Source organism: Anolis sagrei, chromosome 3, assembly GCF_037176765.1.
Source record: "Anolis sagrei isolate rAnoSag1 chromosome 3, rAnoSag1.mat, whole genome shotgun sequence".
Lineage (NCBI taxonomy): Eukaryota > Metazoa > Chordata > Lepidosauria > Squamata > Dactyloidae > Anolis > Anolis sagrei.
In genome coordinates, this window is record NC_090023.1 from 80,076,340 (window position 1) to 80,099,170 (window position 22,831).

The 22,831-nt window shown below is 39.2% G+C and overlaps 1 protein-coding gene across 2 annotated transcripts in view; it reads right to left on the reverse strand.

Annotated features, from left to right (window-relative positions):
- Positions 1 to 3,813: 3,813 nt before the first annotated feature.
- PRRG1 (proline rich and Gla domain 1) overlaps positions 3,814 to 22,831 on the reverse strand; it is a 32,857-nt gene continuing 13,839 nt past the window's right edge. For both annotated transcript variants that reach the window (XM_060770172.2, XM_060770173.2), the window contains exons 2-4: positions 17,636 to 17,670; positions 14,614 to 14,774; positions 3,814 to 7,378 (exon numbers count right to left, since the gene is read on the reverse strand). In XM_060770172.2, coding sequence (XP_060626155.2) covers positions 6,863 to 7,378; positions 14,614 to 14,774; positions 17,636 to 17,645 — 687 coding nt within the window. In that variant the 5' untranslated portion in view covers positions 17,646 to 17,670 and the 3' untranslated portion in view covers positions 3,814 to 6,862. The remainder of the gene's footprint in view (positions 7,379 to 14,613; positions 14,775 to 17,635; positions 17,671 to 22,831) is intronic.

The window sequence follows — 22,831 nt, forward strand, 5'->3', positions numbered from 1 at the left end:
AATATTATCTCCTTATGATTTACTGAAAGTAACGAGAAACATTTATTGGTGATTTGTAGCAAGTTACTTCCAGGCACTGTTCTTTCTATGTAACAATACTACTGAATTTAAATCAGTTTCAGTTAGAGAAGCAATTAAAATATATAATACATAAACCTACTTAATGGTATATCTTAGTATCTTATTACAGTTGAAGAGGGGAATTTATTTTTCAAGATGAAATATATGATGGAATTAAAAATGTGCATGGAAACTCTTAGGCTTCCCAATGTTTACCTGAAATCATGATCCTGATCAGAAATTTAAGACCAGCCCTTTAATAGCAGCGACTAAGGAAATCATATTAATGGGTTTTTTTTACCACAAGTCAAGCAGTTATGGCTTCAGATGAGAATGTGCTATTGCATCAGATTCTCAGGTTAAATTGTATCAGAGAGAAAAGAATCAGCATAACAAATAGTTATAGTCCAGGTGGTGGCACAGTAGGTTAAACCCCTGTGCCACCAGGACTGATGACCGCCAGGTCGCAGGTTCGAATCCGGGGAGAGCGTGGATGAGCTCCCTCTGCCAGCTCCAGCTCCCCATGCGGGGATATGAGAGAAGTCTCCCACAAGGATGGTAACACATTAAAACATCTGGGTGTCCCCTGGACAATGTCCTTGCAGATGGCCAATTCTCTCACACTAGAAGCAACTTGCAGTTTCTCAAGTCGCTCCTGACACGATAAAAAAAAAGTTCAGGCACAAGCATACTTTTTTTTGCCTTTGGGCCGCATTGCAGGCCTGGTCAGGAGGGAGAAAGGTCAGGGAAACGCTGGGGAGAGGGCAGGGCCAGGAGTGCAAAGGGCAGGGCCCAGATCATCCTCAGGTTGTTTTCCCAGCAGAAGGACAGGGCTGCTTGCACCCTCCTTATGCCAGGAGGAAGACAGGACACGCGGCAACTGCCCCGATCCTCCCTCCTCCTCCGATCGTCAGCATTATGCTGGGAGGAGGGCGAGACAGGTGGTGGTTGAGAGTGCTCTGAGTGCTCTCAGCTGCCGTGTGCCTTCCTTGAGCCATCCTCCCGGCATAAGGACGGGGTCACTTAGAGCACGCCAGAGGGCCGCTGTGGCCATATACCATGAGGGGGGCCTGAGGTAAGTGCCCAGGGGGCTGCATCTGGCCACTGGGCCTTAGTTGGCCCATGCCTGTTATAGCCGCTTTCCTGATATCCATTTTATTGTTCTATTTAGTCATGATCAACCTTATCATTCTTTTAAACAACTGAGAATAACCCAACTTGCATGGCTTTCAGCTTATTCAACTGCTGAGCAGCTTTAAATGTCAGGATTTTTTCTGTAATTTGAATCTATTCCTCCATATCTAAAACATATCTATACTGTAGAAAGGGGACACCACTGTTAACTGATTTGGCTTAATGCATGGGTTCATGGAAATTGTAGTTTTACAAAGTCTATAGCCTTCTCTCCCAGAATTCTCACGGCTCACCAAACTACAAACCCCAGGATTTCACAGCATTGATCCATGGAAGTTATAGTAGTGTCAAATTGCATTATTTCAACATAGATGTATCCTGAGTCTCTGGAGCAGCAGAAAAAAAGCCTGCTCCATCTTTAATATGTCATCCTTTTAAATGTTCAAACATGGTGACCATGACACCCCTCAAGCCTCTCTTCTTCAAGTGAAATATACAAAGCATTCTAAATCATTACTCATAGGGCATGGCTTCCAAATCTTTTACCAGATTTATGGTCCTCCTCTGAACACATTAATATATTTTCTGAACTGTGGTGCCCAGAACCGAATACAATATTCCATGTGAGGCCAAACCAAAGCTTTATACAATTGGACTGTATCCACATGTCATTTTCTTCTGGCCTGATTGCCTACAAGTTGTACTTTGACACTTTTCAGATGTCTCTGCTCAGTGAGGTGCCAAATACCTCTTTGCACAACACTGGAAAAATTCTTATGCTGCATATCTCCCAATTAAATCAACATAAGCCTCTGAGCAGATTCTGGCCACAGAATTGCACTGAAGCATATATGCCAATGTACCACTGTGTCAATGCAATATGCCCAGTAAAAATAGAAAATTATTTCATACTTATAAGTAATGAAGTGGCAAACAATAAATGAGTCTGGGTTGCTGTGAGTTTTCCAGGCTGTATGGCCATGTCCCAGAAGCATTCTCTCCTGACGTTCCACCCACATCTGTGACAGGCATCCTCAGAGGTCATGAGATCTAGGCAACTGATCTATCTGTGTAATGTCCAGGGTGGGAGAAAGAAGTCTTACCTGCTTAAGGCATGGATGAATGTTGCAATTGGCCACTTTGATTAGCATTGAATAGCCTTACAGCTTCAAAGCCTGACTGCTTCTTGCCTGGGGAATCCTTTGTTGGGAGGTGTTAGCTGACTCTGATTGTTTCCTGTCTGAAATTCCCATTTTCTGAGTGTTTATTTACTGTTTACTTTATTTACTGTTACGATTTTAGAGTTTTTTTTTAAATACTGGTAGTCAGATTTTGTCCATTTTCATGGTTTCTTCCTTTCTATTGAAATTGTCCACATACTTTTTGTGGATTTCAGTGGCTTCTCTATGTAGCCTAACATGGTAGTTGTTAAGAGTGGTCCAGCATTTCTGTGTTCTCAAATAATATGCTGTGTCCAGGTTGGTTCATCAGGTGCTCTGCTATGGCTGACTTCTCTGGCTGAAGTAGTCTGCAGTGCCTTTCATGTTCCTTGATTCGTGTTTGGGTGCTGCGTTTGGTGGTCCCTATGTAGACTTGTCCACAGCTGAATGTTATACGGTAGGCTCCTGCAGAGGTGAGAGGATCCCTCTTGTCTTTTGCTGAACGTAGCATTTGTTGAATTTTCTTAGTGGATCTTTAGTTTTTAGGTTGTATAAACCTTTGACAACACAATAAATGAGTGATTCAGTTACTTCAAATTAGAGTTCCTTGGACTTTTAACCAAAAGCGAGTTCCCAGGTTCCCTCATAGGGGATGCCATTTGCTGCAAATGACAATCAAGATTCTCAGGCCTTTACCAACCACATATTATATATAATATTATCTTGGCACACGTATTTTTATTCTGAAAAATAAATCTGTGAGCAAGAATGATAATATGGCAAGTCATTTGTGGAATTCCATATGTGAGAAGACAATGGCTGATGGCAAAAAACAATAGTGAAGGGCACAACTTCTCAGTGTAGACTAATGTGGCAGCAGTCCTCATGAATTAAAAGCTATGACTCATACCTCATGCACTTCTCTCACTGAAAGGGATACTATTTTTAGGAGCAACACATCATTTATTCAATTTACAAGAGAAATTTAACCATTCCCTTTCAGATCTAGCTATTTTGACAAGGGACATAATGACCTGGAAATGCGCTCAGCGTTCCACATTCTCTGGAGTTAGTGTCACAGGACTCTCATGAGAGTGGAAAAAATAATTTGGGAATTAGGCAAGTAAGGTTTATGTATCTGTGGAATGTCCAGGGTGGGAGAAAGAACTCTTGACTGCTTGAGACAAGTGTGAATGCTGCAATTGGCCACTTTGATTAGCATTTAATGGCCTTACAGCTTCAAAGCCTGTCTGCTTCCTGCCTGGGGTAATCCTTTGTTGGGATTATCATATCCTTCTGTTTGAGACAAGAAAACAAGGCTAAAGTAAAAACCTTGAGGCACCTTTTTTTTAAAAAAGAAAAAGCCAACTTTATTTAGCATAAAAGCCCCCAAAGTATTTTTAAAATAGCACAATTTAAATGTAAACCATAGATAAAAATATTTAATACTGCAGTCAAGTTGAGGTTATTTATGTATTTTAAAGAATGAACAAATTGTCACAGGAGTCAAACAGTTATTGGAAAAAACAACAGTTTCTACATTCTGACTGGTCTTTAGTAACTTAGAAGTATTTGGAACATCACAAGATAATGACATTTTATTCTTTATGTATGAACTATTAATAGTCAACCGAAAATAATACATTCACACACCTAGAACACTGAGATGTGAGGTTATATGTCTTATTATATTACATTGCAAGGCAATATTTTTATTTAAAAATAGTTAAGTATATAATGAAAAAATAAAAGCTCTGTATAAATTGCTGTATGCTGGATTATTTAAATTTGATCAAATCAAAATGGCAAAGCAGAAAAATATTCTAATTGGAATATTAGAATTTCAATAGTTCATAGTTCAATAGTTCAATAGTTTCAATAGTTCATAGAACTGGAATCACTGCAACAAAAGAAAAAAAAAACATCTACAAAGGTAGGAACAAACTGAAGTACTGTGAAAGCAGATATTTGTATTTTAGTTATTAAAAAAACTCATACTATTTTTATTCTTGGTGCACAGCAACACAGAAACCAACCACATAATTGCCCAGAAGTCTAGATTTCTCTCTGCTGCACCACAAATAATTTGTAGAATAGACATGAAGCACCTTAACACAGGAATAAATGAATTCTGACCAAGTGTGTTGGAGCAAAATTTTAAAAAACCAAAAACAGGCATCGGGACCACCCACAATGGGTCATTAGATGAATGTGACTCAAAAGACCAAACTTACACCACGTTATGCACACTTGTCAATTTCTTCCTGTACATATTAAAATAAACCTTTTGGCAGTAGTATTTTTAGGTGATTGTGTACATATCAGTGTATACTAATATATAATTGACATAAACAAAGGTAAGCAGTTTGCTGAAGAATAACTCTGCCAAAATTAGTTAAGCTTACTGAATGGGCTTTTTTGACCAAGTATATTTGAGTGCTTGCAAAGATTCCTCAAGGTTATTAATTATTTGGGAGATGGGGGAAGACTGATAAGTGGTCACAATCAAGAAAGTAAAAACTTCCCTGCTACAGAAAGGATGATTAATTCCTCTAAGAAGGAAAGCTGACCCTTGTAAAAAAGTAAAAATTATCAATTCCCTCATGGAAAATATAGATGTGCCTTGTTGAGAACCAAGAAATGAGAGTCAGTGGTACAGTACTGTATAATATATGAACAGATTCAAGTGGCTTTTTCTTGATTTAGTGCCAACAATGACTATCACTGATCCAAATGCGAAAGTCTTGAGAAATTGGTTAGAAGGCAGAAACAGAAAAGGGAACACACAAGGCAGCAAATGCAGACAAGCAAAGGGGAAAAAGCAGAGGATAATTATATATAAAGCTGTAAAAATTAACACTACTTTGTTCCATTTAATAACACTTGGAAAAACCACTCCAACCTGGTTCTGCATTCATCATAATGAGTTATTTCCAGAGTTCATGAAAATATACCCACTTCAAATAACAGCAGCAGATTAAAAACAGTCTCACATAAAAACAAAAACCTGATTTTGTATTCTAACAGCCACAACTGAGAACACCACAGGAAAAATGATGTTTAACCAAACAAGCAGATCAAAAGCTCAATTAATTCCATCTTTTACCTTCAAGTTCCATGAACAGCATAACTTCTTCCCTTACTGCCTTATTCCTTTACTTCTTACAGGTTTATGTCATCATCCCATGAAGATGAAGGGGTGAAGGCGATGCCCACTGAAAATATGTATCTCTATGCAGTGGTTCTCAACCTGTAGGTCCCCGGATGTTTTGGCCTACACCACTGTCAAACTCACTGCCAACTAATGTCACCTGGGAGAATCACTAGTGTGTTGTGAGGAGTAATTTCTGAAATCCATCATCCATCCACAAAACAACTCACAATCCGATATCAATAAACAATTCCTGAAAGAGTTCACTTTCAATTTCCTGGTATAAATATAGTATTATGATCTGCCTTTAAAAGTTAGCACACACACACACAAAACAGAGAACAGCCATCTTTAAAGGAACTTCTTTGTTGAGGTAAAAAAGCTAATCCAACTCAAAAGCTCAATATTGCAGCCCAGAGCAGTGATCCTTCTCCTACCTTGAAAGGAAGAAAACCAAAATAAATGTGGGCAAATGGCTGAAATGCAATGAAAAACTGGTAAGATTCACTTCCATTGGACCCCAGAGTTAAGTAATACAGTGGGACTATGTTCTTCTCAGTAAATTAGGGAAAATGTTTATCCAGACAGGTAGACTACTTGATCATTGCATATTTGATACCTGGTACAAGAACAATACATATGGATATATGGTGCAGTGATGATTTGTGTATTAGACACATATAGTTACATTTCCCTCCTCCCCATTCCATTAACTTTTGTATTCCTAACTATTATTGTAGTAGGCAGGTATGGTTCTAACTGCATGGAAGAGAAGACCAAAAAGTAATTGTGACTGTCAATATGTGGTTCCAGCATTCTAATATTATAAATGCTGAGTAACTTCCCAAGAAAAATACCTTTTGTGCTTAAACACACCAGTTAAGTGACCCACATACTGCATTTTTCATAACTATTTCCAATTTCTTTACTTATGGCCATCGGCTCTCTTTGGTTACGATCAGTATAACCCTTTGTGCCAAGGAATTTATTTGCTTCTGTTTGGCTGTGGAAAAAAAATTGCCATTTTGATTCAACTCCCTTTTTGTATTGCTATTATTGAGCCCTTTATGTCTGTAACTCCAAAACCACTTTCAGTATAGAAAGGAATAGCAACCAATTGAAATGGCACCTCTGGAACTATACATAGTGATTATTGTAGACTGTTTTCCTTTTCTGGGGGGATGGCAAGAAATCCCAAAAAGCAAACCAAATTTGCAATATAAGAGAAAATGGTGTAATGCATTAAGAACTGTTATAGGTATAAACATCAAGCTGAAATAAGGTGCTCAAAGTCTTAAGGTTTTTTTGAATTTAAAAAATCCTCCTAAGAAACGAGCAGGTATTCATTCCTCTTGGATCATTTGATAGTAACTGGAGGTACTGACATACTATTCATGATGTCTTCATACTGGGGAGGCGGATCCAAGGGATTTGCAGTTTGAATTCTTCTCATGCCACTTTCACCAGAGATTTCACCAGCAACTTCTTCATATGATGGTGGTGGGTCACAGCTTGAAAGCCTTATTGATACTGAATCTGCATGCCCATCCATGTAGCTAAAATATCCCGGGGAGTGTCCATTATCTTCAAACATCTCTTCCTGGGGAGAATGAAGAATGCTAAGTGGCTGAGGAAGGGAACTTCTACCATCACCAATTGTTGTGTTGCCAGAGGATTCTCTGGTTCTGCTATGTGCATACATGGACCTTCGGCGCATTTTCTTTTTGAACAGGCACCTCCAGGTGAGAAATATGATCAGAAGAATGATGAAAAGGCCAATGATTAACGGGAACACAAGGTAAAATGGATACCAGTTGTGTCCTGCATTACTTTCTCCATGAAGTCCATGTGTATACTCTTTCCAAAACTCCATCTAAAAACAAGGAAGAAGGAAAAAAAATGAAAATGAGAAAGATTTGTGCTGTTATTCACACCAAAAGACATTAGTTGCTCCAATGTGAGATATTTCCTTGACACCTGGCCTCTTAGCTAGGGCATTCCCAAATATTCTCATTGGGATGCTGAAGTTACAGTTTGGAGTTCAAATGTTTCTGACTCCTGCTGACAAGATAAATGCCATGAGAAATGTAAAGGTAAACACACTGTACTATCAAAAACCTACCCCCCCCCCCCCCCCCGGAAATACATTCAATGTGATTAACTTGAAGGACCAGTACAGTAGCCCTCCATTTTCATAATGGAATTAGTGGCGCAGGATCCCTGCAAAAGTGGAAAAACCACAAATAAAAAATTGCTATTCTTTTTTCACTTGGGAGAACACTTCTCTTCGAATCTCTAGGTTTTCCAGGGCAACTCTTCCACTGGAAATTGACTATATAATTGTGCTGAAGGACTTAGAAATTCCAAGATAAGGTTGTCCCTAGGAATCTTTACATCCTTCAGTGTGACTCAATGACCGAATTCTGGCAGAAATTGACCACTGATTCATCTTATAGGACCTCAAGGAAACACATGGATCAAATATGTTAATAATCAAATCTGCAAAAGGTAAACCCGCAAATATAGAGGGCTGACTGTATATGTAAGATTAGAATGATTCCATTACACATAGAACTGCAAGAGATATGGGTACTATTTGTGTGTAGAGTCATGGTCTCTGCTACACCTTTGTCATAGCTTTTTTACACCGTCATATCAAGCACAGCAGTCTGCAAAGTAACCACCTACATGTGAGCAGTGGTTGTGCAGGCATCCACGTTTCAGTGAGTCTCTGTGTGAATAACTGTTCATGCATATAAGTCCGTTTAATGACAATGAAGCTCAATATGTCCATGAGAGAACCGACACAGACTCAAGACTGGAAAGGAGCAAGTAATGAAGTTTCATTTCAGTGTCTCCTAGGGAAGGTTTTTTTTAATAATCAAGTCAAACATTTCCAATTATCCTTGTTCTCTTTTCGTAAGGTTTTCATCATTCTACCACTCTAACTTTTAGATCAAAGACTTTGAAAGAGTCAAGCTTTCAATGAAGGTATGTTGTTTAGTATCATCAAAAATAGTTTATTGTACGGGCCCAAGGCCAAGACAAAAAGTACCACACACACACAATAGTACCCTCAGAATACAGGCACCAAAGATACTAAACAGAACCATAATTTGCTCCCACAACAAAAACAATGGAAGTTAATAATAGCTAAAATACATTTTAGGAGAGGGTCTAGTTAACCCTTAGAATCTCCTTGGCAGTTGATAGCGATTTTATCTAACTCTGTCTTTCTGATCTTTTTTGCAGAGCGAGCAAAAAGGGCTACTTTGTAGGTTACATAGTCATTTGTATCGCCCAGTAGAAACCGCACGGTTTCTGCAATAGAGTTCCCTTCATCTTGTGTCAACAAGGGTTTCAGGTGTCTTTCCCTTGGGTCACTATACAATGGACAGACTAACAGATAATGCACAATGTCTTCTACCTGACATTGACTACAAATACATAGTCTGTTTTCCCAGGGAACATTTTGGTAGCGACCATCTAACACTGCGGTTGGCATCACTTGAAATCGCAGCTCGGTGAAGGCGGTTCTCAAGGAAGGAGGCTTGAGCTTAATCAGGTATCTGGCTCTGAAGTGTTCAGTTTTCAAAAAGGGAAACCAAGGGGAAAACTTTGAGTTCCTGATTGATTGCAGGGTCCTTCTTGAGTCAATCCAAAATAGCCAGTCTCTTAGTTGTCTCTTAGTCATGTCCAGGGCAGAATTCAATTCAGGAAGATTGTAGTTGAGTAAGAGGTCCTCCAGGCCGGATCTCCATTGTCCATGGCCACTCATTTCCTCGTAGCACAACACAGGAAACCGGTCGCCCTGAAGGGTAGCAATTCGTTTGAAGTATCTTAATTGGGCACAATCTATTCTTGATTTTACTGATGGCAATCCAGATTCGGTGCACAGAAGCGCTGCAGGGGTTCCCGCTGGAAGATAATAAAGCTTTCGTAGGAACTTGTTCTGCAGAATTTCCAGGGTTTTGCAAAGGTTGGTATCTGAACCCCAGATTTCTGCACCATAAAGCACCTGTGCTAGTACTTGACTACTGAAAATTTTAAGGGCAGGTTCTATCAGCTGGCCACCCTGTGTATAGAAGAATTTCATTAGGGCACCTATTGTTTTCTGAGCTTTCAGCTTCACTGCTTCGCTGTGATGTTTCCAGGAAAGAGTTTCACTGAAAACAATTCCCAAGTATTTAAATAATTGGGTTTGTTCTATGGCATGTTGGTCTAACATCCATTTGTACCTAGGACAGTGTCTTCCAAAAACCATCACTTTGGTCTTAGAGTAGTTTATTGATAGGTATTCTTCTTGGCAATATTTACTGAAAGCCTTCAAGAGGTTTTTGAGACCCAACCGAGAAAGGGATAAGAGCACTAAATCATCTGCATACATCAGGATGGAAATCTTTCTATTCCTGATTGCTGGTGAAGGGGAGTCAGTTTTGGATAAACATGTCACTAAATCGTTCACATAGATGTTAAAAAGAGTGGGAGCCAATACACACCCCTGTTTTACTCCACTTGTTGTAGCGAAGGCTTCTGTCAGTGAACCGTTTTTACCAACTCTGACCCTCATTTCTGTGTTGGTGTATAATTCCTGAATCAGTCTCATCAATCTGCAATCCATGTCAGAGTTTTGTAACTTTCTCCATAATCTATTTCTGTTAATGGAGTCAAAGGCAGCAGAGAGGTCAATAAAAGCGGCAAAGACATGATTGTTGTTTTGCTTGGTGTATTTCCTTATTATATGGTTTAGTATGAAACATTGGTCTATGGTACTATATCCATTCCGGAAACCGGCTTGTTCTTCATGTATAAATTGTTTTTCTTGTAACCAGTCTGTCAGTTTGTGTAGCAGGTGTTGAGCATATAGCTTTGAGGTGATGTTAAGTAAACTGATTGGGCGGTAGTTTTGTGGGTCATTTCTACCACCTTTCTTGTAGATTGGAAATATTATGCTTGTTTTCCATCCATGTGGCATTTGTCCTGAACTATTTATGGTGGTAAAGAGGTTAGCAAGAAAGGGGCTCCACCACTCAACATTTTCCTTGAAAAGTTCTGGAGGGAGCATGTCTTCTCCGGGTGCTTTCTTGGGTTTCAGGGAAGCAATTAGGGACTTTACCTCTTTGCTGGAGACTGCATTCCACTCTGGTAAGGTCAAGAAGTCTTTGTCTTTATCTTTATCCCACCCTGCCACTTCCATTTTGCTTGTCTTGGAGCAAAAGATGCCGGAGAAGTGCTTAATCCATGTAGAGGCAGAGATTGAGGCTTCTGAAGTATATCTTACTCCTTGAGTTCCTCTAGTGACAAGTTCCCAGAATTTGTCTTCCTTCCGTTCTGTAAGTGCTTGTTCCAGTTCCTGCCACTTGGACTTTGTATGCTCATCTTTCTTATCTTTAAGTAGACTTTTATACTTTGCCCTGCATTTGGTTACATTTTCCATGTCTTTTCCAGATGGATTTTTGCGTGATTCCCTTATTTTATTTGCCAGATCTCTTTTGGCTGCCCTGCATTCTGTGTCAAACCAGCCATACATTGTGGACTGAAAGTTTTTGTGTGTAGAAGTTGTTACGCAAGGTCTAAGCTTGTTTACAGTTTGTTGATAGAGCTCTAGATGGTTTGTTGACTTGTCACCAAGTTGGTGATGTATACTCATCAAGCAGTCACTGTGTAATTTCTCTTTGATAGAACTGCTTAGATCAATTGACCACTTCACCCTCCTTTCTCCCAACAATTCTCCAGTTAAGTTTTCTGTTCTAGATAATTCTGTCTGTTCCAGAATTGGATCTAAGGACACTACTAAAGGGAAATGGTCACTTTCTATGCATTCCAGGATGTCAAAGGTTTTTACTTGGGGGAACAGCCCTGGTGATACCATGATGTGATCAATGGCACTGCCGCCTCGTTTGCTCAGATATGTGTAATAGCCTCTAGATAAGTCCTTTGGACTCCCGTGCAAAGTGTATAAGCTGTGATGGTATATGAATTCTAAAAGTTTAATACCCTGCTGATTATATTTGTCATCCATAGAGGTGTGTGAAGTTAGAAAAATATCTTCCAAATCTAGCCCTATGGGTTGCAAAAGGCCCTCTGAAGCATCTCCAATCCGGGCATTGAAGTCCCCACATATAAGGATTGATGCTGTGGGAGCTTTTGACTGTATCTCTTCGAGCAAGAATATTAGATCTTCCCATATTTTGGGAGTCACTGTAGGACCATTGGGAGGGGGGAAATACACATTTATACAGAAAAAAATCTTCCCTGTATCTGAGGTTATTTGCACTGGCAGGAGGTAATTGTTTTGCAGACCAAAATCCACCATTTGGCATTCTCCAGCTAGTTCTGTTGAGATAAACGACACCAAACCACCACTTCCTCTACCCTTTTTTGACTTTTTAACAGCCGGGAGACTAAATGCTTTGTAACCATAAAGGAATGGAGGGTTAAGTTCATGTGTCCAGGTCTCTTGTAGGCAGATAATGTCAAATTTCTGAATGGTTTCAATGAATTCCTTATCTGCCACTTTATTTTCCCAGCCAGCCAAATTCCAGGAGACTATATCCAACCTCATTTGCTTTTTATCCAGTCAACTGGAGTTTCTAGTGGATGATTGAAGATGTTCCGTGTTAGATCTTTCGTCTCCGACGAGGATTCCACTGTGGTGACCTCCCGAGCTTCTGGGAAAAAGGCCGGGGGCACATTCTTGTTTAGGATTGCCCAGATATGCTCCATCCACCATGTACCTATGATGTCCTGTGCTTCCGATCTTATGTTCTTGTTGTAGCTGGATATTGTTTGGATATGTAATGAAGGGCGGGGTGCTATGACGATGATTCCTCCCTCCCCTCCAGTTTCCATTTCTGGGTGGGCTTCCCCGCTTGTCCTGTAAGCAGGATGCTGGATGTTTGGGATGCCAAGGCCTGTTTTCATTCTGCGGCTGTTTTAGTTCAAATAGTAGATCTTCACTGAGAGAGTGTAATGAGGACCAGAATTTGCATCTCACCTCAGGATCCTGGAATGTTAGTTCTATGCTTCCTCTTTGCCCATTCTGTGTCAGGTGTTTACAGAATACACCATAATTTAAGTCCAATGTGTGCCCCAGGGCTGATTGTAGCTCTGCTAGGTGTTCCTTTGCTGATATCTTTGTCCCATTTGGATTCTTCACAATCCAGTTGTGTATAATCACTTGCCCTCCATTAGGGGGTCTCTTTCTATATTGACTATGGCTGGGGACTGGGTTTTTTTTCAGGCGATCCGGGAGCTTGTTATCTACTTCTCTACTACCTTCAGCCATTTCTCTGAGTCTCTTTTGGAGTGCTGAGAGAGTAGGGCAATCACTTCCTGGAACTGAAGCCTCTTTTACAGCAGAGCTGTTGAAGTTTTTTGATGCGGTTTTGAGTGTGGTATTATTTTTTCTGTTGTATGTCCTTTGGTTGCAGGGAGGAGGGGGGGTGTCTGAATGGCTCTCCAGGAACTCATCTATTACCTGGAATTTTGAGTCTGAGGGAGTGAAACTAAGCACTGAGGTTAAATTGGTGCTGTTGGGGCATAGCTCGTTTTTTCCAAATAGGGGGCATTTTCTGGAGTTCAGGTTCCAGTCCTCCATTATGTCCTTTAATTGCTTGCCCGTTGTTTCTTCAGATAATTTGGCTACTTCTGGCTCATAGTCAGCTCGGCAATCTACAGATCCAGTTCTGCTCTCCATTTCCTGGCTTGGGTAGTTTCCTGGAGGTGCCGCGGTCAGAATCCCCTGCTCTCCCAGCCCAGCCAAAGCTTCGATGGTGGCTCTTAGACCGGAAACTTCTCTTTGCAGCATATCCATCCTCTGGAATAATTTTGCTGCTGTCTGCTCTGACTGTATATGTAAGATTAGAATGATTCCATTACACATAGAACTGCAAGAGATATGGGCACTATTTGTGTGTAGAGTCATGGTCTCTGCTACACCTTTGTCATAGCTTTTTTACACCGTCATATCAAGCACAGCAGTCTGCAAAGTAACCACCTACATGTGAGCAGTGGTTGTGCAGGCATCCACGTTTCAGTGAGTCTCTGTGTGAATAACTGTTCATGCATATAAGTCCGTTTAATGACAATGAAGCTCAATATGTCCATGAGAGAACCGACACAGACTCAAGACTGGAAAGGAGCAAGTAATGAAGTTTCATTTCAGTGTCTCCTAGGGAAGGTTTTTTTTAATAATCAAGTCAAACATTTCCAATTATCCTTGTTCTCTTTTCGTAAGGTTTTCATCATTCTACCACTCTAACTTTTAGATCAAAGACTTTGAAAGAGTCAAGCTTTCAATGAAGGTATGTTGTTTAGTAAGTAAAACACTAACTAACCAGAACACAATGTGGAAATAAAACATTAAAGGTAACACATACAGTTCCTTGAAACCAGTTCAACTTACATTTGAACAGAAGTGTGCCAGAGGTGCATTAAAATTCTGTCACATCACTTATTTAATTTTCCTATATCTTTCGATGGCAGTTGCGAAAGCCTGGCATCTTTGTGTCAAACCCGTGTTTAGATCCATAGATTATATGCAAGTTAATGGTAGATTCTCATTTTAGAAAAAAGCTGTTGACTTAGCTCAAAGACCATCCACATACAAACTAGAGATGAAGTATCATTTATCTGAAATGTTTGGGACCAGATGTGTTTTCGATTTTTGAATTTGCATACATGTACATAATCAGGTATCTTAAAGAAAGGACCAAAGTTTAAACATGGAATGCATTTAAATTTTATATATACCCTATAAAAATCTCCTAAAGGTAATTTCATGCAATATTTTAAAATCATTTTTTGAATAAAGCAAGATTTGTTTATATTGACACATTTAAAAAAGGTATCATTATCTCAGCCATTTGTGTGGACAATTTTATATTTTGGATGATTTCAAAATTCTGGATAATGGGTGCTTGGCTTTTTTCTATTTCTGCACTAAACATTTGATTATTAAAGTGTTTATAGTTATATCTACTCTTTAATGTGGCAACACACTGGATAAATCTGATTGCATACTTGTACCATGCATTCAGAGGTAAAATGCCATGTGAAATATTAACCTTAAGCAGTGCACCTTTTAGTTTGCAGTAGCTAACTTACTGTCTTCTCATCGTTTTCAAACGCTTCTCTTGCCTCTTCCTTATCACAGCGCTCCTCATAGCATTCACGTTCAATGTTTCCCTGTTTTAATTCTTCCAAAAGTCCATTGGCCCGGGGGTATCTTTTTAAGACAGAATTGGCTTTATCCTCTGTGAGGAACACTGTGGAAAACAAGGATGTGATTGTATCTTACGGTTGTAATACTTATATTTTCAATGATTTCAAAATAAACAAATCTTCTGGAGCAAAAAGATAAACAATTTTATTCAGAAATAAATTTGAGTTGATTGATTAATTTACTACTCATAGTTAAAATGAATGGAAAATTCATTTGAATGGAAAATGCAGCAATACCGAATAGTTGCAAGGCATGCTATGAAGAAAAACAGAAGCCTAAATTCCATTGTTAGTTGCAATTAGAACAACTTTAATTTCGTAATGGTTGGAACTGGTTGTCATAGGCCCCATCTACACTGACCATTTGATGTTGTGGCAGCTAGGCAACAAACACCCACAAAAGTGCGAAAGAAACACACATCAGTGTTCAGTGGTGTATGTAATCACTATCCAGGCCTCAAACTGGTTCCAGTATTTCCTATGTGCACAGTGAAACCACTTTCTGCAATACCAGTTGAAACTGAGTTAAATGGTCAGTGTAGATCTGTTTATTGCTAGTTGGAAAAGAGCTGCTGGCTTCAGAAATAGAAAAACTTTCCAGTTGAAGAATACCCAGTTAGAAGGTCTGAAGGCCAGAGCTGGTAATTGTGGAGAATAAGAAGCCATGTAGTAAGTTTGTGCTAAAGCTTTAAAAACAGTTCAGCATAAGAGGATTGAAATCTGGGGAAAACCCTCTGGCAAACAAGGTTAAGTACATTTAATCAATTTCACACATTATTCACTTGTTTCTTAAACACATGCTTTAATATTTATTTCCTTACAAAGTTGTTTCTACTAGTGCAGTGGTTCTCAAACTGTGTTCTACTAAGCCCTTGGGGACCTCCCTCCGCCCCACTCCCTGCACGGCAGATGCAGGTTAGACTGGATAGTCCCGGAGTTGCTCCTCCTTCTCCTCCTATTATTATTGCAGAGGCTGGATGGCCATCTGTTGGGGATGCTTTGACTGCACTTTTCCTGCAAGCAGGTTGGACTGGATGGCCCTTCGGGTAGATCCTATTCTTATAATAATAACTTTATTTTTATTTTAACCATCTCCCCAAGGGGACTCACGGTGGCTTCTTTTTTTCCTTCTCCTTCTTGCAAAGGCTGAATGACCCCTGGGGTCTTCCACTGAAATACTGTTAACTTTATGTTGGTTAAAATTGTTCTACAATTTAAATATTTTATTGCTCTTTCTTTCTTTCTTTTTGCACTACAAATAAGATATGTGCAGTGTGAATAGGAATTTGTTTATGTTTTTTTTAAAAAAAATTAGTTCACACAGACATTGTCCATCTATCTGCAATTGGCCTGGCCCATCTGTGAAATTTTAAAATGCAATGTGGCCCATGTGTCCAAAAGTTTCTTGGGGCTCCAGGAGAAACTTTTCCTTCAAAAAGGGCTCTGCGGCTTTAAAAGTTTGAGAACCCTTGTACTCATAACTTTGTCCCAAGAACCAAACTAAGAGCTGTGGCACCAGAGTTTCACAGAAGTAAGCTTGAAACTTCTGAAAAGACACAAGGCTGGGAAACCAAAATATCCCATCTCATTTAGTGGGAGAACATGTGTTTCTTTCCATGTGGTAAAAGAAGCAGGTGGATTGATCTAGAGTTTGTTGGCGCAAACACAAAATTGTTATAGGCATTTTTGATACTAGCCTCAACCTATACGTATCAGGATTTGAACTGGTAGAATTGCATGCTTATAGCCAATTCAACTCCATATAGTAGAATTAGGAATATATTTTGTTTTCACAGTGAAATATAACAGCAAAAGAAGGGATAAGCAGATCTGTGGCAAATCAAAGCTGTATTTTATAAATAGTAGGTTTACATATAAATATAGCTAATCACAAATATCTACAAAATATTTGGGAAATATTGGAGCTTGAAGGATTTTACAGTTCAAAACATTCAGATGTTTTATTAAAGAAGGAAATTCATCGTACCTTTTAAAGATGTTTGGGTATTTTTCTTTTTACATCAATATATTTCCTAATCTTTTTTCTGATCATTTGAATTAATCAAGACATTGGCAACCCTCATTCTGATTATACTATGTAATATGACTTTTGTTCATGGGTTATAAATGTCATTTTTAATTGGTTCTGTCATAAAAATGTGAAAAAGTTTTATTAAACTGCAAAACTTTGTTTTTTGGGACATCCTACAGCACATTTTGCTATAGTTTCTCAGTGAATATCTGCTACAGTCTCAACCAACTCAACATAGTTTGTGGCAGTCACACAAACCAAGTTTCTGGAGTATAAAAACTACTTTCAAAGTAAGTACTGCACAATTAAACAGGAAAAAAACATTTTCAAACCAGGAACAGATTTTTTTTTCAAATTTTGTTGCATAGTGTTATCTATGTAACCACCATGAATAACTTTCATCATCCTCTCTGAGTCTACAACATTTGAGCACCTCAAATTTTATCTTCTCTGCCTGTTGTGTTTTATTTTTTGTGTAGCAAAACTTATGAGATAAATGTCTCACATGTTGAGTTTCTGGTGTAGCAAAAGATTTTGTTGGTCCCAAAAGCTTATGTGATTTGACTACTTTCCTGCATCCTATGCAATTTGTGTAGGATTTGGAGAAGGGCATTGGTGCACAGCTGGATATCTGGCAACTTGATATATAGACATTGTGAGTGCCAGATGTGGGGAGGCCTGCTTGCAATTCTGGATCACAAATACTGTGCTCTCATTCTAGTACTGGCATACCAACCTCATTTCAGCTAAACAAACACGATTACAGGCTAGGGAGGGAAAACACACATATGCATTGGAACAAAATATTGCTCTAACATTACACACTATCCAATAAAATCCTTATGAAACATGAACACATACACAAAGGCTTACCGTTGTCCATAATTAGCACTGTCTCCAAAAAATTCCTGGAATACAAGAAGGAAGTCAACTCATATTAATATGGAGAGAAAACCCAGCCAGGAAGCACTATTAAAAGATGGCATACATGCTGTCATATTTCAAGTTATGCTATTCTAAAGGAATGTGCCAAAATGACAGTCACATAGAGCTAGATTGGGGATAGTAACGCACATCCTATCAGACCTTGGAGCACAAAGATCCTCCCTTCCCAATTTTAAATTTGCCTTCAATGATGGAACCCCTCTAGCAGGTGACTGACAATTGTTCAATGTCTTCAGGGCTTCCAATGAAAAAGCATTCTTAGGCAACAAGGGACAAGCTTCTTACAAAGTGGTAATATTGCACTCAAAAGCCCATGGAAGCTATGCGATAGAACTTTTTAAATTGTTAACAACTAATGACTAACAAAGAAGCGGAAGTGGACCTACATTACACAAACTCTAAAGTATTAACATACTTAAACCCTTGAGTCAGCAGGACTGCTGACTAAAAGGTCAGTGGGTCAAATCCGGGGAACGGAGTGAGCTCCCATCTGTCAGCTCCAACTTCTCATGCTGGAGAAGCCTCCCACAGGATGGTAAAACATCTGGGCATCCCCTGGGCAATGTCCTTGCAGACAGCCAAATCTTTCACACCAGAAGCGACTTGCAGTTCCTCAAGTCACTCCTGGCACATACAAAAAACATACTGGGTAAGATAAATGAGGAATCAAACACAAATATTTTAAAGAACAAGCACAAACACAACAGTATTTACAGAACTGGTTGTGTCCAATTTTGTAATTAAGATCAATTTATGAATTACAGTAACTATCTCTCAGAAACTCTAACAATTTGGGAGGTTCACTAGCCACTGAATGTTTCACTTTTTAAAATTGCCTTTAGCTGTGAATGCCACTCCCGATATACATATGTTGTTTTGCTAGTTACTGCTTTGGTTTAGGAGATTCCTCTTTTTTTTTTTTGGAGCCAAGATTATATTGGAAATTTAAGATTGCTTTGATGAATAACCATTTTCCAGGGTTAGTGTAGAATATTAGTCAACAAGGAATGCTACGGTGTTTTACAAACTGAAATGGCCACAGACCTAATGCTAAAATGAAAAGCTGTTGCAGTTGAAAGGCAAAAAAAAAAATCACTTTCTCAGAACTACATGATATCAGTCATTCCTATATGACATTTATAGACATAAGAGCTTGCCATGAGAGCAGTAAGAGCTAGAAAGAAGCTGAGGAATGTAGTTTAACTTTTCCCGGTGGAGCATTCATATGGAACTGTACAGAGCATGCATAAAACATACACTCCCCCGCTGTGCCAGTTGAGTACTTGCAAGTAACATGTTCCAAGACCAGCAATAAACTCTCTATAAGTAACTCTCTGTCCCTGCTAAATGAGATTTTTTTACATAGTCATCAGTGATGTGGATTTTCCAAAACAGGTAGTGTTCCATTATCTGTGTGGACTCCAAAAGGGGGTCTAGCCAGAGAAAGATAGTCCATTTTATTTGGGGAAGGGAGGCGAAGAGAGAAGTAAAGGAGGAAAACTATCTTTCCCATTTTCAGTGGTTACTTTCCCCTTACCGCTTTCCTATATCATAAATGATGGTTGCTTCGATGACTACAGCAACATGGGTGGGGGAAATAACAGGGAAACAGGAGAAATGGTTTTACTCCTTCTCATCCCCCCTCCCCCCCCCCGTCCTAAAATGGACTATCCTTCTGTCTGGCACCCTCTTGTGGCCTCTGCCCAAATAACAGGATTCCAAAACATTTTCAACTAAAAAACCAGATGGCTTCAACACAGCTTGATGTACTTTTGTATATCATATACATTATCCTGGCTAATTTCAAACTGGCTTCAGATCCAGGTTTGGTGTGGAAACAATGCTGATCACTCTACTTTGCTGACCTTTACTTAGGGAGAAAGCACATCCCTGTCGGTATATCTAGACCCCTCACCAAACCCTTGATCTCATTTGTCACATTACCTTGCTGGATTGAACCTGAGGCTAATGAAACAATCATTTCCTTGTAGCGCCAGGATTTTTCCAGAGACTGTCACTGTGCTATAGCATTCTTCAGTGTTTACATAGGAGCTCATCAGAGAACTTGGATTAAAATCTGAGTGCTACACTGCTGACATCTAGTTTTCTCTCTCTCATTGTCATCAGAGATAGTGAAAGTGCTGAATCATGCCTGATGGGTTTATGTCTCTCCTCACTCTTTTGGGATTAGTTAAACCTTTTGACTCCAAAGTCACAAGTACTGGAAATCCTTTGACCCCATATAACTGCTATTCACCATAAGACACGCATCCTTCGACTGAAACAATTTGATAACAGATCTACTATCAAATCTGCCCCTCCTTGGAACAATACTGTGTCCAACAATATTACACTTTAAGGTGTCAACTGATGTGTAGATAAATGTAGCCATTATACTGCTATTACCAGCCAGCAATGTGCCCTTTAACCCAGTCAAAGGCCATTATATATAAGTGAAACATTAACGAGAGAAATGCCAAACACAATCACAGTAATGTGTCTGTGTACTAGGGAAAAAATCCTTCCCAAATTTTGTAGCATTTTCTACCCCCCCCCCCCCCCAATCTGTTTTTCAGGAACTTTCATTTTTCAAAATGGGTGATATACCATTTTTCAGGAAGGTAGCCAGCTTTCGGAGGCGATGTGGCCATAGGTATCAATAGGAGGCTCCATGACTTCCCTTTTCATCATTTTTAAGGCTATTGGGACTAAAGTGGCCACACTAGGAGGACACATTTACCACTGCAAACCCCCTACTTTTGAGTCATCCCATCACTAAAACCCAATCACTAAAATCCCACCAATTTTAGTGATTTTTAAAAACGTTTTATGAAATAAAATGTCCATTAAGAAAACAGAACCCAAAGTTTCTCCTCTTATCCCCTGGAGGAGCAGCAGCAACAGGGAAGAGAGAGTGTGTATGTGAGTGAATCAAAGATGTGAACATTACAAACAACTTTCAAGGGCTTTGTTTATTTCTTAAAATAAGTGTTTGGAGTGAGGAAGCCTACTACTGCTAGACTGGTGCAGTGGGGCAGGTAGAATCCATCGGTGGGTACACTTGCACATGCACATGTGTATGCACACACACACACACACACACACAAGCCAGATGAACTGAGGGAGCAGAGGTACACAATCCTGAACAGGTAGGGAAGGGTAGGGAAAGAAATGAGGGAGTCAAAGAGGTGAAGAAGAAGAGCTTTTCTTTAATTTTTAAAATATATTTTTTGTGGGGAAGGGCAGGTGTAGGGCACAGTACAAGTAGCAAGACAGACAGATAGGGCTGGGAAGGGATGGAAAAGAGATTGAAAGAAATTCTCCCATAGGCACTCAAGAGAGTCAGGCTATCCCCTGACCCCTCTTTTTCCTTTTCCACCCCGAAAACAAAGTTAAGCCTTACAGAAACAACCAAAAAGCCCCTTTAACACCCCCCCCCAAATTCCCTAGCTCCCCCCCCAAAAAAAAAATTTCTCTAGCTTCCTAATGAAATAGGGGGAAAGGTGGACTGAAATGATGGCATAAAGCAATCCAAAGCAGTTAAGGCAAACAGCAATCCAAAGAAGCTAAGGCAATGAAAACAAGTGCAAGCCAAGCAAACATCAACAGCAAAGCAGAGAGAGCAGCAGAGCACTGGAACAAGCAACCAAACGGCCAAGTTATAACACATACGGCCAAGACAAAACTGGAAAATGGAGGAGTGCTCCCCGGTATTTATAGACCTAGCTTGGAAAGAAAACACGTGAGACAGTTCCTTCTTGCGTTTGCCTCAGGCAGCAGGGGTCACATGAAACCCTGTATGTGCAATGGCTACCACTCTACATGTCGCAAGGTTGCCTTTGGAAATCAGAATACATGTGAAACCACCCAGATTCTGGCACTGCGTTATTTGTTGTGGCAATCCCCTAAACAAACAAACAAACAAACAAACAAACAAACCCTCACACCGCCCATGCCATTACGGCTGAAACGGTAAACAAAAATACCAAATCAGAGGAATCCCATTTTAGAAAACAAATATGTGCACAGTCCTACTGTGTACCCTCTTTCCATCAGGTACTTTGTGTAATGTTTGCATTACTTATAACCTAAGTAAATAAGCGTAACATGTTAGAAAGATGGGGAAATAGGCTAAGGATTCCTACTAAGTGCATTACAATTGCAATGTACCATAAAGACACATTGCCCCCAAAAGATTTATGTCAAAATATAAAACAAAACCCCAGAGCATTTTTTGCTATCTGATAAGGTACATGTTTTCCACCAACAGAACAGATGTGCTTTTGTTCATGTACAAGACTTGTGATTGTTCTAAGCCAAACTGAAGGTGTTTAGATGACTATTAAATTCCCGACAGATATAAAAGTCATTTTTGTTGTTTTCCCTTGTTCATTTCAGACAGGAAATACAACCTTAACTAAGCAATCATAAAAGTACAGCTGAGAGAAAACAATAAGCTAAAGAAATATTTGTCACTTTCACATTTTATTTTTCATTTTGTGACTTTGCCCAACGTTTATTGGTTTACCCTGACCACATTAAAAATAACCAGCAGTTTTAAAAAATAACATCCACTAAACAAGTTAGTGTTAAAAGTTTTTAAAAATGCACAAATATTGAAAAATTTTCGCCAAGTCAAAAGCTTTGATATGAGCTTCTTTAAATACTGATGTTAAATGAAGGAATGTATGTTTGAAAATGCACTAAAAAATACACTAAGATGACTCATTAACAGAAGTAATCTCTCAACACTGATAAATACATAATTTGTCTTGTTTAAAATTACACAAAATCAAGTTCTTAACTAAGTTGATGTTTTAAAAGAATATGTGTGCACTACCTCAAGTTCTTGACTGTTTTTAAAGTTGCCGTTTTGAGGCAGAATACAAATATTCTTTTAAAATTATTAAATTCAGAGAACTAAACTCAACTCTTAAAAACTCACATTGGAAAATTCAAAATGTCTTTTGTTTACTTATGCAAGGTTTGCCAGACCTAATTGCTTCATTTCACACAAGCAGACAGCACTGCTCTTTTCCAGTTTTGACTCTTTTGCTTGACCTGAGCTAGGAGCTTAGTTGTGCCAGCAGATTCCTTTGCCAGCTGATAACTGAGATCAGTCAT